General features: G+C 35.0%; 1 protein-coding gene across 10 annotated transcripts in view; it reads right to left on the bottom strand.

Moving 5' to 3' along the window:
• Positions 1–12,817, bottom strand: part of DGKB (diacylglycerol kinase beta) — a 389,503-nt gene that overhangs the window by 234,227 nt on the left and 142,459 nt on the right. For all 10 annotated transcript variants that reach the window (XM_064676145.1, XM_064676132.1, XM_064676139.1 and 7 more), the window contains 3 exons: positions 11,706–11,780; positions 11,058–11,177; positions 1,173–1,290 (listed from right to left, as the gene is read on the bottom strand). In XM_064676145.1, the coding sequence (XP_064532215.1) occupies positions 1,173–1,290; positions 11,058–11,177; positions 11,706–11,780 (313 nt within the window). The remainder of the gene's footprint in view (positions 1–1,172; positions 1,291–11,057; positions 11,178–11,705; positions 11,781–12,817) is intronic.

Genomic DNA, 12,817 nt, shown 5'->3' with positions numbered 1-12,817 from the left:
AATTATGTTTTAAAGAGATCTGTGGCCCACAGAACAATTCAAAACCATCATTCTTTCCCACTAATCTCAAATTAAACCGATAGAAATATACAGGCAGAAAGGTCCTGATCATCTGTGATGGGCTATCTTTCATACCAAAAATGGAGAAAGTAAGTTACACTAAGAAACTGATTAATTTACCAAAAAGAACAATGAAAGGTGACTTGGTACCATCCTGAGAAGAATACAGTGGGTACTAAAGATCTCATTAATCTAATGGAGCAGGGCATAACACAAACCAGTCATTGGAACCATTTACAAGACATATTCAAATCAGAAAATAGGTCTTAAAAAAAAAAGATGATCAATCATGGGAACACACCACAGAAGAAAGATATGGATCATCCATCTCTCGAAACATTCAAATGGAGACAAGGTATCTTTCATAAAGCCTTGGTTTCTCAAGATACAGTTTATGAGCTGGTCAAACACAGATTATTAGGATATACATAGATACGACTCAAGTAACTGAATGCCAGTGATTGCACCTAATAGTCTAAAGAAGGTCAAATTAGATGCAGTAGATTTTCTGTTGTCCTTTACCTTAAAATATATAATCAGTAAATACGTGGATTGAAATTAATGAATACAAACCAAGTTACTACACAAAACTTTAGAACTGTTACAGAAACTTGATTTCTGGGAAACTGGGATTTTGACCTTCACAATTAATAGAACAAGAATTCTGTGCAAAATTTGAATCAACAAACATGGGACTTAGATGTTTGTCAATGTACCTCTTAAAGAATATCTATAATTATTAACAAGAAAAAAAGAGGAATAACAAAACTATAGGGCTGAAACTTAAGCATGATATTTGCTAATAGAAAATAAAAAAATCACAAAAATTTAAAAAAAAAAGTGGCAGACTCAAAAGGGAACTAATAGTGATAACTCTAAAATTGTTTCTGATAAAAGAGAAAAATCCCTCAAACAACACATTTAAAAGCCAAATAAGCTGAAAAATTAAAAAAAGAACCTTGAGTGCTCAAGCATAGAAGACAAGAGGGAGACACTACTGTGGCTAGCAATGCCTTTGTACTGGGAAGCTATGAGTTCTTTGTTATGCAGCAAGAGTAACATTTTTAGGAATAGACATGTATACACATGGACACCGAAATGCTTATACTCACAAGAACAGCAGAGACCTTGCTTGCCTACTCCGATTAGCATATTCAAACAAAGATTACAGTAGGCAGGCTTGTTAAAGTGTTTCAATCTCCATACATGCTGCCCATCATCTTTCACATTCTGCACAGGACATAAAAGAAACAGATTTCACTTAATAAAATAAACAATGAAATATATAAGTGCCAATAAAAATTGGAGATTGACTCAAGAACGTAAAAGACAAGGTGTTACTTCATTTTAATACTCTGTACCAGTTCACAGCATAATCATTCTAAATACACAGGCAATGATATAACAAAAAAATTCTTCAGAAGTTCATGGACATCCATGTGTTTCAAAAAAACCCACCAGGCTGCTGTCGTCCCTGAAAAACAATTCTATCCAGATATCTAGGCATTATTACAACTAGTATTAAAAATAAAATTTATTCTAGACTAATCCTAAAAATAAAGGTGCTGTAGGTTAGAAGATAAAACTCGCCAAAACAAACAATAGAAAGGGTTTTTTAAAACTGCACAGATATTCTTAATGACTCTTAGAATTAGGAACGTATACCAACATTCGCGAAGTGGGAAAACTAACCACACCACAATAACTATTGCCAGCTTTAATTTATGTTACCCTATACAGCCAATAATCTATCAAAACCCACCTATTTAAGGGTGAGATTTACACCCTGGATCTCTTCTCCAGAAATAGAATTCCTTAGTTTTAAGCCCACATTTTTCAGTCAGCTGTAGCAGTATACTCAAATCTCGCATGAATAAATTGATCAACTGATCGGCACTAAACAACTTAGGGGCCCACTGTAACTTATACAAACCACTAAAATATTATCGAATCATTTATATTTATGAAAGCAAGCTTTCTGTTGCATGAGTCTCCTCTTCCTTAATGGAATCATTCTGAGATCTCACTGTTATTTGATGGTTTAAAAAATTATTTGCACTTGATACAGATGTTAAATTAATTCTCTAAATTCCTGGCTTCTTGGCAAGTCTGGCCATGAGGCTTTTGCTTTTTTTAATCTTCAGAGGTTTTATTTTTTTAAAAAAATAATTACATTAACCTAATGCAATATCATGATATTTTTTTAAATTTTTATTTATGTTTTAACAAATATAACATCCAGTGGAATAACAGCAGTTACTGTCTATCAGCTGGAAAGCAGATACAGTAGTTTGATGTTTCATTGTGTATTGCTGAAGCTCTATAGTCTTTTGGTCATGTCAATACCAAAAAGAAATTGTTACATAGCTAAAGGGAGTCACACCAATCTCTGTTTCTCAGAAACCACATCAACAGCTGGTTCTTATCTAGTTTCTGATTTCTCACATCCAACTACTACTACTATTACTTGTCATCATGTATAGACAATATTTTTTACTAGATTTTCAATAGTATGATGGTTTTCACTGATAAGGACAGTCAATGTAAGTCAGTGGGCATAAATTTTAATAAAAATTCAGTTTTGTCCTATATTAGCATATACTATACACATTATGTCCTTAAAATCAGTATTGTTCTGTTCTAGGAGTTAGCTGTTACAACAAGTCAAATATGAGGAAGACTTCTTCATCCTTGTGGGTAAAAAGAAAATAAATCCTGAAGGAAAATCAGCACTCTAACAAATTAAGAATGTTTGGTTCGGAGCTAGGTCTAAGTCAGAACAGCACTTTGAATATTTCCTGCAAACTACCTAGAAACAAAAAGAAGTTAAGTCAGTTGAAATACTTTTTTTCTCTAGTGAGATATCAGGATCAGAGCCTAAGTGGAGCTTCCCCAGTATTATCAGCAGGAGTTCAAATGCCTTCTCTGACAGCTGGGCAATGTCAGGGTCCCCTTTCTGTAGAAAAAGCACAGCAGATGCCTAATGTGGGATTCTTAGGCTGGAAAAGAGTGTGGAAGTTTTCCAATTTCCCCTGAAGAAGCAGAAATAGATTCTGCAGCTGTGAAGCACTAGAAGCCTGTCAAGCTCCTTCATGACTGGCAGCTGAAGAGGATGTATTTCATTACATTGAGCTCTGTAACGTCTATTTTTCTTCCCATCTTACTCCCATATTCCACACATTTTTAAAGTATGGTTAAACTACAATATAGGTTGTGAGTTTCAAGTCTTCTGAAAGTAGACAATAAAGACAATCTAAATCCTTCTGAGAAAAAACAGCAAACAATTTACACTTTGATTTTAACATCACTCAGGTCATCAACAGATACAGTCATAAACCACAAGCACTTAAAATGTGAGCTGACCAGCTTTCCTTGGCAAAATACTTGCTGTTTGTGAAAATTAAGAGAAATTCATACTTATGCATAAACTTGCCCCTCTTCTACACTAGTTTTGTGTTACTTTTTCATTTTAATTTTATTTTTAAAGAATGACCATTACATGTGAATATGCTACTTCTTATTTGAACAGAACATATGGTCTAACTTAGCTGGCATTTTCCTTATCAGAAAAACAAACAAGTCTTGATGTGGGTGTTCTGCCAATTAAAACACTTAGCTGTGTTACAGACTGCAACTGATGCAAATCCATTACATAAACACAATGCACTTTTGGAAAAGAACAAATTAAATTTTTGCTCTTGTGCACTGCCAAAAATAAGCAATAAAGTGCTGCGTATGATTATGCATGCACATAACTTTTTAAAACACTGCCAAAGAAAAAAAAAGACATAATACAAAATAAAGCCCCTTCAATGCAAGTCTTTAAGTATGAATAAAATCCACAATTCTGACACATCAGTGCATTTACTGACATTAACTCATTTTGCATCCATATCCTGAGGAAGAGTTTAAAAACAAATAGACATTGAGAAGAACTCAAAGCAGGGCAGGTACAGTAAAAATCTCTTCCTCACTTCATTATACACATCATTGAAAATCAAGCCTCCATATGTCACATGCAGACTTTAACACATAATGACAATAGCAACATTTATTTTGTTAACAACAGTTCTCTCAACTTATGGTCCTGACCCTTCTACCATGGATTTGACTGCCAAGATGACCTGACCTTAAAAAGCAAGTCAACCATAAAAGAGTCAGCCTTAGAATTAGTGGAAAATTTTATGCTGTCACAGAATTCAGCTACACATCCCTAATCTGGTTTAATATTAACTTACTTCAGCTTTTTAGATATTTGTAGATAAAGGCAGCCAAAGTGATCTTCAGGTTTCAAGCACAAAATTCAAGATTCTGAGACTTAAAAAAGGTAATGAAATCATTGATAAATTTTGATCCCAGCAAACACATCGTCTTTAAACAGCTACAGTGTGTCTGCAATACCAGCATGCTCAGTCTTTTCAGTGAGAAGTCAGTAACAAGCATCCAAATGAGAAGGATGTTATTGAGTAGCTGTTATTCTTTCCCTGCCTGTTATTTTGCTTCCATTTATTTAAAAAATATATTTAAATTTATTTACATGACTTGTTCAAGACAATTTTATGACTGATCATTGGGTACTGTTCAGCCAGCGTGAAAGGTGAGAAGAGTGTCCATTAAACTATGCAGCATTTCCTTTTATTACAAATGCAGTTATATTCTATACTGCTTTCAGCAAAGAATTAATATCAGGTTTCGTTTTATTCAATTTGTTTTGGGAAGAGGGGGTTTTAAGTCTCTTCTGGTTCAGCTGGAGAGGGAGTAACCTCATTCGAGGGATATTCTATTTGGAAGGCTCCTCACTTCTAATTTCTGAGATATATTGTGCATGTGTGTTGGAGAAAGCAAACCAAACAAAAAACTTCCACAGCCTTCATCCACGCACTCATCCAGAAATAAAATTTTCCCACTAGAGGGAAAATTGTTTAAAAAAGCTTCATAAAAAGCCAAAGCATGAAGTTTCCCCGACCCCTCCTCTCATCTAAAGAGACTCTAATGCTGCAGAAATTAAATTGTAAATAAAGGTAAATTTGTATACCTGCATGAAATACCATCTATTTTACACCTTATACACAGAACAGGTTAGTTACTCCTGGCTTTTCCTGAGCTTCTATCAAACTAAAGACAAAAGGAAAAGCGCGACTGTAGTAAGAAAAGGCATTTGCAAACTTCCTGCAAGCAAGTGGGAGCTAGCACAGCATAAAAGTCAGCAGCGCCGTCAAGAAAAGAGACGAGCACTTTTTTAGCTGCTCCCGCTGCAAAAGTCTCATAAAGCATTAACATCGCGGTCTCTGCTGGCGATGCTGTGAAATGACACCGGTAAAACAGCTCGTCTTATCACTTTTGGGGAGTCTGCTTCCAGCTGGGAAGGAGCTGGCACAAATCGGGCAAGCTACAGCTTCTAGCAGGGGCTTGAGTTTACACTCTGGACGTATGGAAATAGCATATGGTGTATCGGCACTTCAGCCTTTTAGAAAAGTTACCTGCCGTACTTCAGACAGGACTTAGAGAGAGGTCTCTCAGGACAATAAAAGGCCGTATCACCTTCTTTCCTCACTGAACAAAAGTCTATGAAACACTGCCCAGCAGTCTGCCCAGCCTAGGAGGGACTACTCACAATACAACAGATACAATTCTAGACTTGCAAATGTTTGCACATCTCCAGTTTGGTTCCACTTTCACATACGCAGAGCTCAAACAGTAAGGTAATAATAATATAATACCAACGTAAGAAGCAGTATTTCCCAAGTGCGGACTCACGCTACAGTATTCTATCCCATATTTAATTAAAAAAAATTTTAAAAATTTGCTTTTTAAATTATTTGAGTGAAATCACATAATATTTGCTGCTTGAGGATCCAAAATAAAATTTTGGAGTATTTTCTTATTATTTAATTGAAGCATAGTCACAATAAAACAAAAACGTTGGTCACATTGAAATTTACCTTGACTTAAAAGGTGAACTGGGTTGAAAATTACAATCGGTGACTTAAAAGAAAGGCATATTGGCCTGATTACAGATTATTAATAACTTTATGAAGGATTTGCTGGTGTTCAATTTCTCTCTCACCTTAAAGCAGCTTTTCAGCAACTGTACAGTACCAGGTACAGTGCAACCATGACATCTAGTGGCCAGTGAAGAGGAAATAAAAACATTTCCTAAAACAGGAGATTTCTTTAAACTCTAGTACTTCAGACCTTGCATTTTATACCTACGTTTTGCACAATCACTGACAGAGGTGGTAGTAATGATCTGTTACAGGAGAAGTGGGACCAAAATATCTTGCATGGAATTACCTTACAAAAGAAACCAAATGCTTTTACCCTAACAGGGTGGAATAATATGGTACAAGTGAGGAACTCCTACCAAAGAGCAGAGTACAATGCAAATGGCTGACCAAACCATACTCCAGAGGCTTTTTGTGCTCAGATTACAAAGGAAATTTTAAGCAATGCTAGGAGAGTCAATAGGGTAACTCTCCACCTTCACTTACAATGTTAATCTAAAATTAATGCACAATGGAATAAAAAGGTCAGAAACTGAAGGTTTCTACTGTAGACAAGTAGAATAAGTAGCCTAGTGGTCACCAGTGTGCAATAGGCCACTTCCCAAAAGTGTAATTACCAACCGGGAGTACTGCAGGGATATCTCTGTCCAACTTGTGTTTGGATGGGAGACAAACTATTCCCTTAAGATGCAAAATTAAATTTGGAAAGTTGGTGAGGATTGCGAAAATTGCAGAATAAAGTGTACCACTCAGCAAAAAACTCTACCTCATGCACTTATTACACCACACGGATAACTATTTCCTCTACAGTTAACATTTTCTTTTTATTCAAGAAATTCTTATTTTACATGAGGGAATCGCATGAAAAAAAATCCACAAAACTGGAACAACTAAACATCAGATAAAGAATTATTGGTCTTAACAACCAAGGTTTCAGTAGCTTCTGCACAAAACACATTCTAACTGGAAAAAGGACAGTCATCCAAGTACAAATGGATTATACATGCAAACAGTCCCAAGGTCTTTTCTTCTAAAACAAATTGCCAAAAAGTATGTGTACCACAGAACCCCTATAGAAAAAGAACTAATTCAGTTCTTATTTAAATTCCTTATCTTGCACCCAAATTGTTTTGTTTAGCAGATCAATTGCCTTGTAAAGCATCACACTTCAAATACATTGTTTCTATTCTGCAACATTTTCAGAGATAAAATGTATTTAAAAAATAAATTAAAATAAAATAAAATAAATAAAATAAAATAAAATTCAGTATTTATAAATTCTACCTTCATAGCAACTTCAAAATCAAATCTTAGGAGGAAATAGAGCATAAAACCCAGAAGGATAAAGCAAACTGGATATTTAGGCTGATTTCCTAGGGAAATGAGACCTTTCTATGGTCTTTGTCCCTTTATCTCCCTGACTCTAAACTATGCCAGGAACTTAGAAATTAGTTTAGTAATCTCAAAGAAATTTAAAAGGGCACTGGAAATGTCATGAAAGTCTAGGAAAAAGGCGGGGGGAAGGAAGAAAGAAAGAGAGAGAGAGAAAGAGAGAGTGTGTGCACAGAAGGGAATCAGGCAAATTTCCTTGTTACTCCTTTGCTAACAGGTGGCTAGCTAATACTTGTAGTAACAACCTAATATTATCCTTATATATATTGGGATGACTGCTGTGGTCAGAGGGCAAAGACCACAAACCTGTGGAAGATTAGGCTATCTCAACACTGCTGTTCATAAACACTAAGTTGTTTATTCTTTTATTTTTGTATAATACAGTTCTGTACTTCGCTTAAATGATCCTTTTTTTTTTCAATTATTGTAACTAAATCACTTAATACATTATGTAATAAAAACTGATTGAAAGGATTTAAATGTAATATAGAACTTTTATGATACCTGACCTTTCTGTATAGCTATTAAAGGAAACCAAGGATTAAGTAGAAACATTGTAGCTGAAGGTACTATGACAATCTGCAGCTGAAATAAATTATCATAGCTTCACTGATATTAGCATAACAAATTACACCAGCTGAGAATTTTGTATCGTTCGTACAACCCTGTACAAGAGTTAAGTATATTACAGTGTTAATGGACCCCAACCAAAAACAAATTAAACATTTCACTGGTGTCATAATTTATTTAAATAAACTACAGTGACAATTCTTTGTCACTATCATACTACACAAGCTCTGGAATTGATCTCTAAACTGTGCCAGCAACTTAGAAATTAGTTTAGTAATCTCAAAGAAATTTAAAAGGGCATTGGAAATGTCATGAAAGTCTAGGAAAAAGGCGGGGGGAAGGAAGAAAGAAAGAGAGAGAGAGAATTCTTGGATTTAAAATTTTGTCATTGTTGAGTTCAGCAGAGAACCAAATCATACTCAACTAAAGGTAGAAGAAGGTGGTAGAATTGTTTAGTGGGTTTTGGTTTCTTGACCATTTTTTCTTTTGGTTTGGGGTGTTGTTTACTTGTTTTTGTTTGATTGATTTTTTGTGGTTTTGTTGTTTTTGTTGGGGGTTTTTTCTCTCTTTTTCAACATGTGATGAGCAGCTGGAAATGTCTACGCATCATAAGCCAGTAGGTTATGCCCCTTATTTTCACATACTAATCAGCTTGAGGAAAACTTTAAGATATCAGCACTTTATTATTTGATTAATGAATTCAAAAGATTCTTATCTTACTTTTTATTATCATAACTAAAAGGAGAAAGACAGCCAAAAAATCAGAGTCTTGGGAAGCTAGGTTTGCAAAATCTAACAACAACATGTAAAAAAAAATGACAGCATCCCATTAATGGGAATGATGCACTGGAATGAAGTGCTTGGGTAATACATTAGATGCTCTAAAACCATTAAAACCATGCTATCAGTTTACACAAAATAAGGACAGAGGCATTAGAGTTTTAACTTTATTGATTTCACTTTACAGTGTCCTAAAATACACTTCGATTTGATCATTTAGAACTGTGTACAAACAGAAGTAGTAAATTTCTGCTCATTTGATGAAAATATAAAAATTTTGCTTTTCTCTACATATTTTGCAAATGGTTTAAAAAATTAAGCAGTTTTAAACATCAAAAGAAATAGGAGAGCCCTTTTAAAGGGTGGCATCACATCCTAGTGAATCATTAGCAAATGACTAGCAAATTAGCTCATATGTAGGTAATGGACTTCATTCACAGTAAAGTAGAATATTAAAAAACCATAGAATAATGAACTATGCTTATTGATCCAAAAATGTAATAAAAAATATATTTTACATGCTATTTTTCTACAACTGTACGCTTATGTCCGTTAAATGCATCAAGAACTAGTAATACTCTTGATGATAAAAACACTGGCCCATACTGATACTAAGTTATAGAATTTTGATCACTATTTGTGCATTTTTACTATTTCCATAGTAAAGCTACATGCAGCATGATAACTAGTAAAAACACTCAAAAGGAGAATCATGCTTTAATATGAAAATAAACCTCTACAGAAGGATCTGCATTAATTTATGCCATAATTTAATGAGCTTCAAATTTAGAAAGAATGAAATGTAGACACTGAAAACTACTCCCAGAACTTCTATACTACCTGTCACAAAAGAAAAATCTGTGCTGAAAGTGACTATCAGTTATCTACTGTACTGATTGCTTGAGAGCATTTGGTGCCCTTTGGTTAAAGTAATTGCACGTAAATAATTGAATTCGGCCTGACAAATATCTCTTTGATGACAGGGAAGCAATTTAACATTTTTGTTACTCAGTCTCACATACAGAATTAGACAATTACTATTTACAGTAATCCAAATACACTGAAATTCAGGTATTTTGCTTGTAATTTGATGATTAAGATTTTGCAAGACTTACAGATCTTCTGTTCAACAAACTGGTTTGTTACATATTTTCCTACACAAAGTCTCAGTCTGACCATTCTTTGTCTAAATAAAATACCATAGAGCAACTACAGCAGTCTAGATTTAGTTGAAGCCATAGAACTGTATGAGGAAAATAAATATTATTTGTTATTTCACCTCAATATCTACAAATTAATTAGGAAAAGATGAAATAAAAATATTTTCTTTCAAATAACAGAAAAGCATTTGAAACATATGCTTAGATACGTGTTCAAAATTAGCTCAGATACAGGACAGCAGGTGGCACTGGCAACATGCCAGTCTTAAAAAGTTGCATTTAACTACTCCAAAACTGATCATATTACATCTGTATTATCTTTAATGTGAAGTTGTAAATGTACAGAACACAAGTTCATCTTTCATAACGCTCTATCCTTTGGTGTAAGTGTTCCCTTTGATATTGCTAATTAGTATAGTTTATTAAGGTAGTTACAGAGACGGAATATCTTCACAGGGATGTATTCTGACAGGAAAAGAGCCAACAGGCAATAATTGCTGCAGAAGAAATTCCCTCTGCTCATAAGAACAAAAGCTCTTTCCCTTAAGAACAATTAACTCAGGGAGAGTTTGCCCACAGGACTGGTGAAATCTGCCTCATTGGAATTATTTAGGTTTGACAGAGCCTTGGATAACTTAATCCGTGGCCCTGCCTTTAATAAGAGACTTGACCAGATGTCCAGAAGTTCTTTCAACGCAGATTGTTCTGTGACTCAGTACAATTCGGCCACAGAATGCAGTACCATGCTGAGAATACTAGACAAGTCAGTCCAAGTCAGCTGTAACATACACAAGCACAGTAAGACATTCTTAACAAATACTACTACAGCTAGGAATTAACAACATGCTGTTAGCAGGGCAAATTAATCAGCTTTTTACAGCTCCCAGCTCCAGAGCTTGCTTATTTGGTGGAGCTTCAAACATGGTAGTTGTAACTCTGCCTTTGAAGATGCACTTTTGCTCTTTGCATGTCATTCAGCCATATTGAAGAAAAGTAAAGCGAAGTATTCTTCATACAGGCCTCAGAGAAACCAGCCTGAGGTCCACACTTACATGCAAGCAGAGACTTGACACTCTTATTTAATACTTACATTCTCTAACCCAAGGAGGACCAAGAGTGGTATTGTTGTCATTCCTCCTTGGATCCACTCTTCTAGAGAAACAGTGCCATCATGATCATAGTCAATTTCTTCCATCATTTCATGAAGAATCTACACAGTTTAATGAAAAATCTCATAAATTCTATTTTTTTATTATTATATTCTAATATAGCAACTTCTTGTTAGAATATGTGCAGATCTCCAACTCCCTCATCCACACACAAAAAGTAAGGGAAATATTATTTGTATGGCAGCTGTAGTAAAATGAGTATGGACAGTTCAGAAAATGAAGTGTCATATTCCTATTTACATTTTATTATCATTGAAAGATCTCAAACTAAGTTGGGTTCCCTCTGTACTTGCAGTTACTTTTAAGAAATTTTCAGAGATGAGCCAGTTGTGTTATAAAAGTTAATTACTACATGCATTGGAAAAAACCCTTAAACTGTAGCAAGAATGTTTCACAGATTAGATTCAATCAGCAAAATACTTGTAAAAGTGCTAATTGACAGTGCCATAGTGGAACACAGACTATTCTTATTTATATCTTACTAACATATAGATTCACATGTCGACATGAAATATCACAAAATGCTATCTCTAGCAACATTAAAAAATTGTGATAAAATGGATACTTACTGGACTCAGTTCAGTAACATCCCATTCAAGGTATTCTGCAACATGCATCATTTGAGCAATGATATTTTCCAGCTCCTACAGATGAATGAAAAGTATGATATTTAATGCAGTATTATAAAGAAACATTCTACTGCAAAGCAACTTATAATTCAACCATATTGAATTCAGTGACACTGTTTCATCAGTGTTCCTAACGAATGTCCTTTACACAGGAAGCTGTCCACTCAGGTGAATCTGCTTCATGAGCACAACATCAGGCATGGACTGTGAAGCATTCAGGGAGGTGAAATACATCCCCACAATTAAAGTAATTCAAAGTAGTAATAGATTCTTCTTTCCTAATAATCTTTTGATCACTGTTTTTACTATTTGATGTCCATGCTGTGATATAACGCTGTAATGATCTTTAAATTCCAGCACTCTAACAAACTATTTTTTTGACAGCTATTGCATGGTTCAAAACTTTATAATGGAAATAAGGCATAAAGTGGATGCTATAAACTAATATGAAGTTTTCTTACCATAATGGTGTCGCAATTTCCCTTGATCATGTATCACTACTGCTCTTCTATACTCATATATACAACTTTGCTTAGTAAACATTTCCAGTGCTTACCTAGGACCACTCTGAATTCTCGTGTTGTCTTGGTTCCAGCCAGGAGCCAAGATAAATTTTTGCCATAGCCAGGAGAGACATAGCTGAGACTTGGAGGTTATTCTATACCACTTCAAGTCACTGCTAGGTGCAGGAGAAAGGGAGTCTCTTCTGGAAAGAAAGGGGTCCTTCTGGCTGAGTACATGTGGGCAGCAGAGAGATTGGGTAATGCCAGTTCCAAGTTGGAGAGAGCAGTCAGGGCAGCCTGCCTGCAGTTAGGTAGGGTCAGGCTCTGTGGTGAGCATTTTGGATGTAATTTACTCTCTTTTGTACACCTTTGTTACTAATATTGTTGCTGTTATTACTGTTCTTTTCCTTATATAATTGCTGTTTCTAGTAAATTGTTCTTATCTCAAACTGTGATCTTTACCTTTTGTGTCTCCAAGTCTCCTCTCCATTCTGTTGCAGGAGTGGGAGAGGAGCGAGAGTGTGGTCTGGAGAGTCTCAGTGGAAGCCC

This window comes from Pseudopipra pipra, chromosome 1, assembly GCF_036250125.1.
Source record: "Pseudopipra pipra isolate bDixPip1 chromosome 1, bDixPip1.hap1, whole genome shotgun sequence".
NCBI lineage: Eukaryota > Metazoa > Chordata > Aves > Passeriformes > Pipridae > Pseudopipra > Pseudopipra pipra.
The sequence above is the reverse complement of the archived record's forward strand: the minus strand, read 5'-3'. Positions and strand labels throughout refer to the sequence as shown.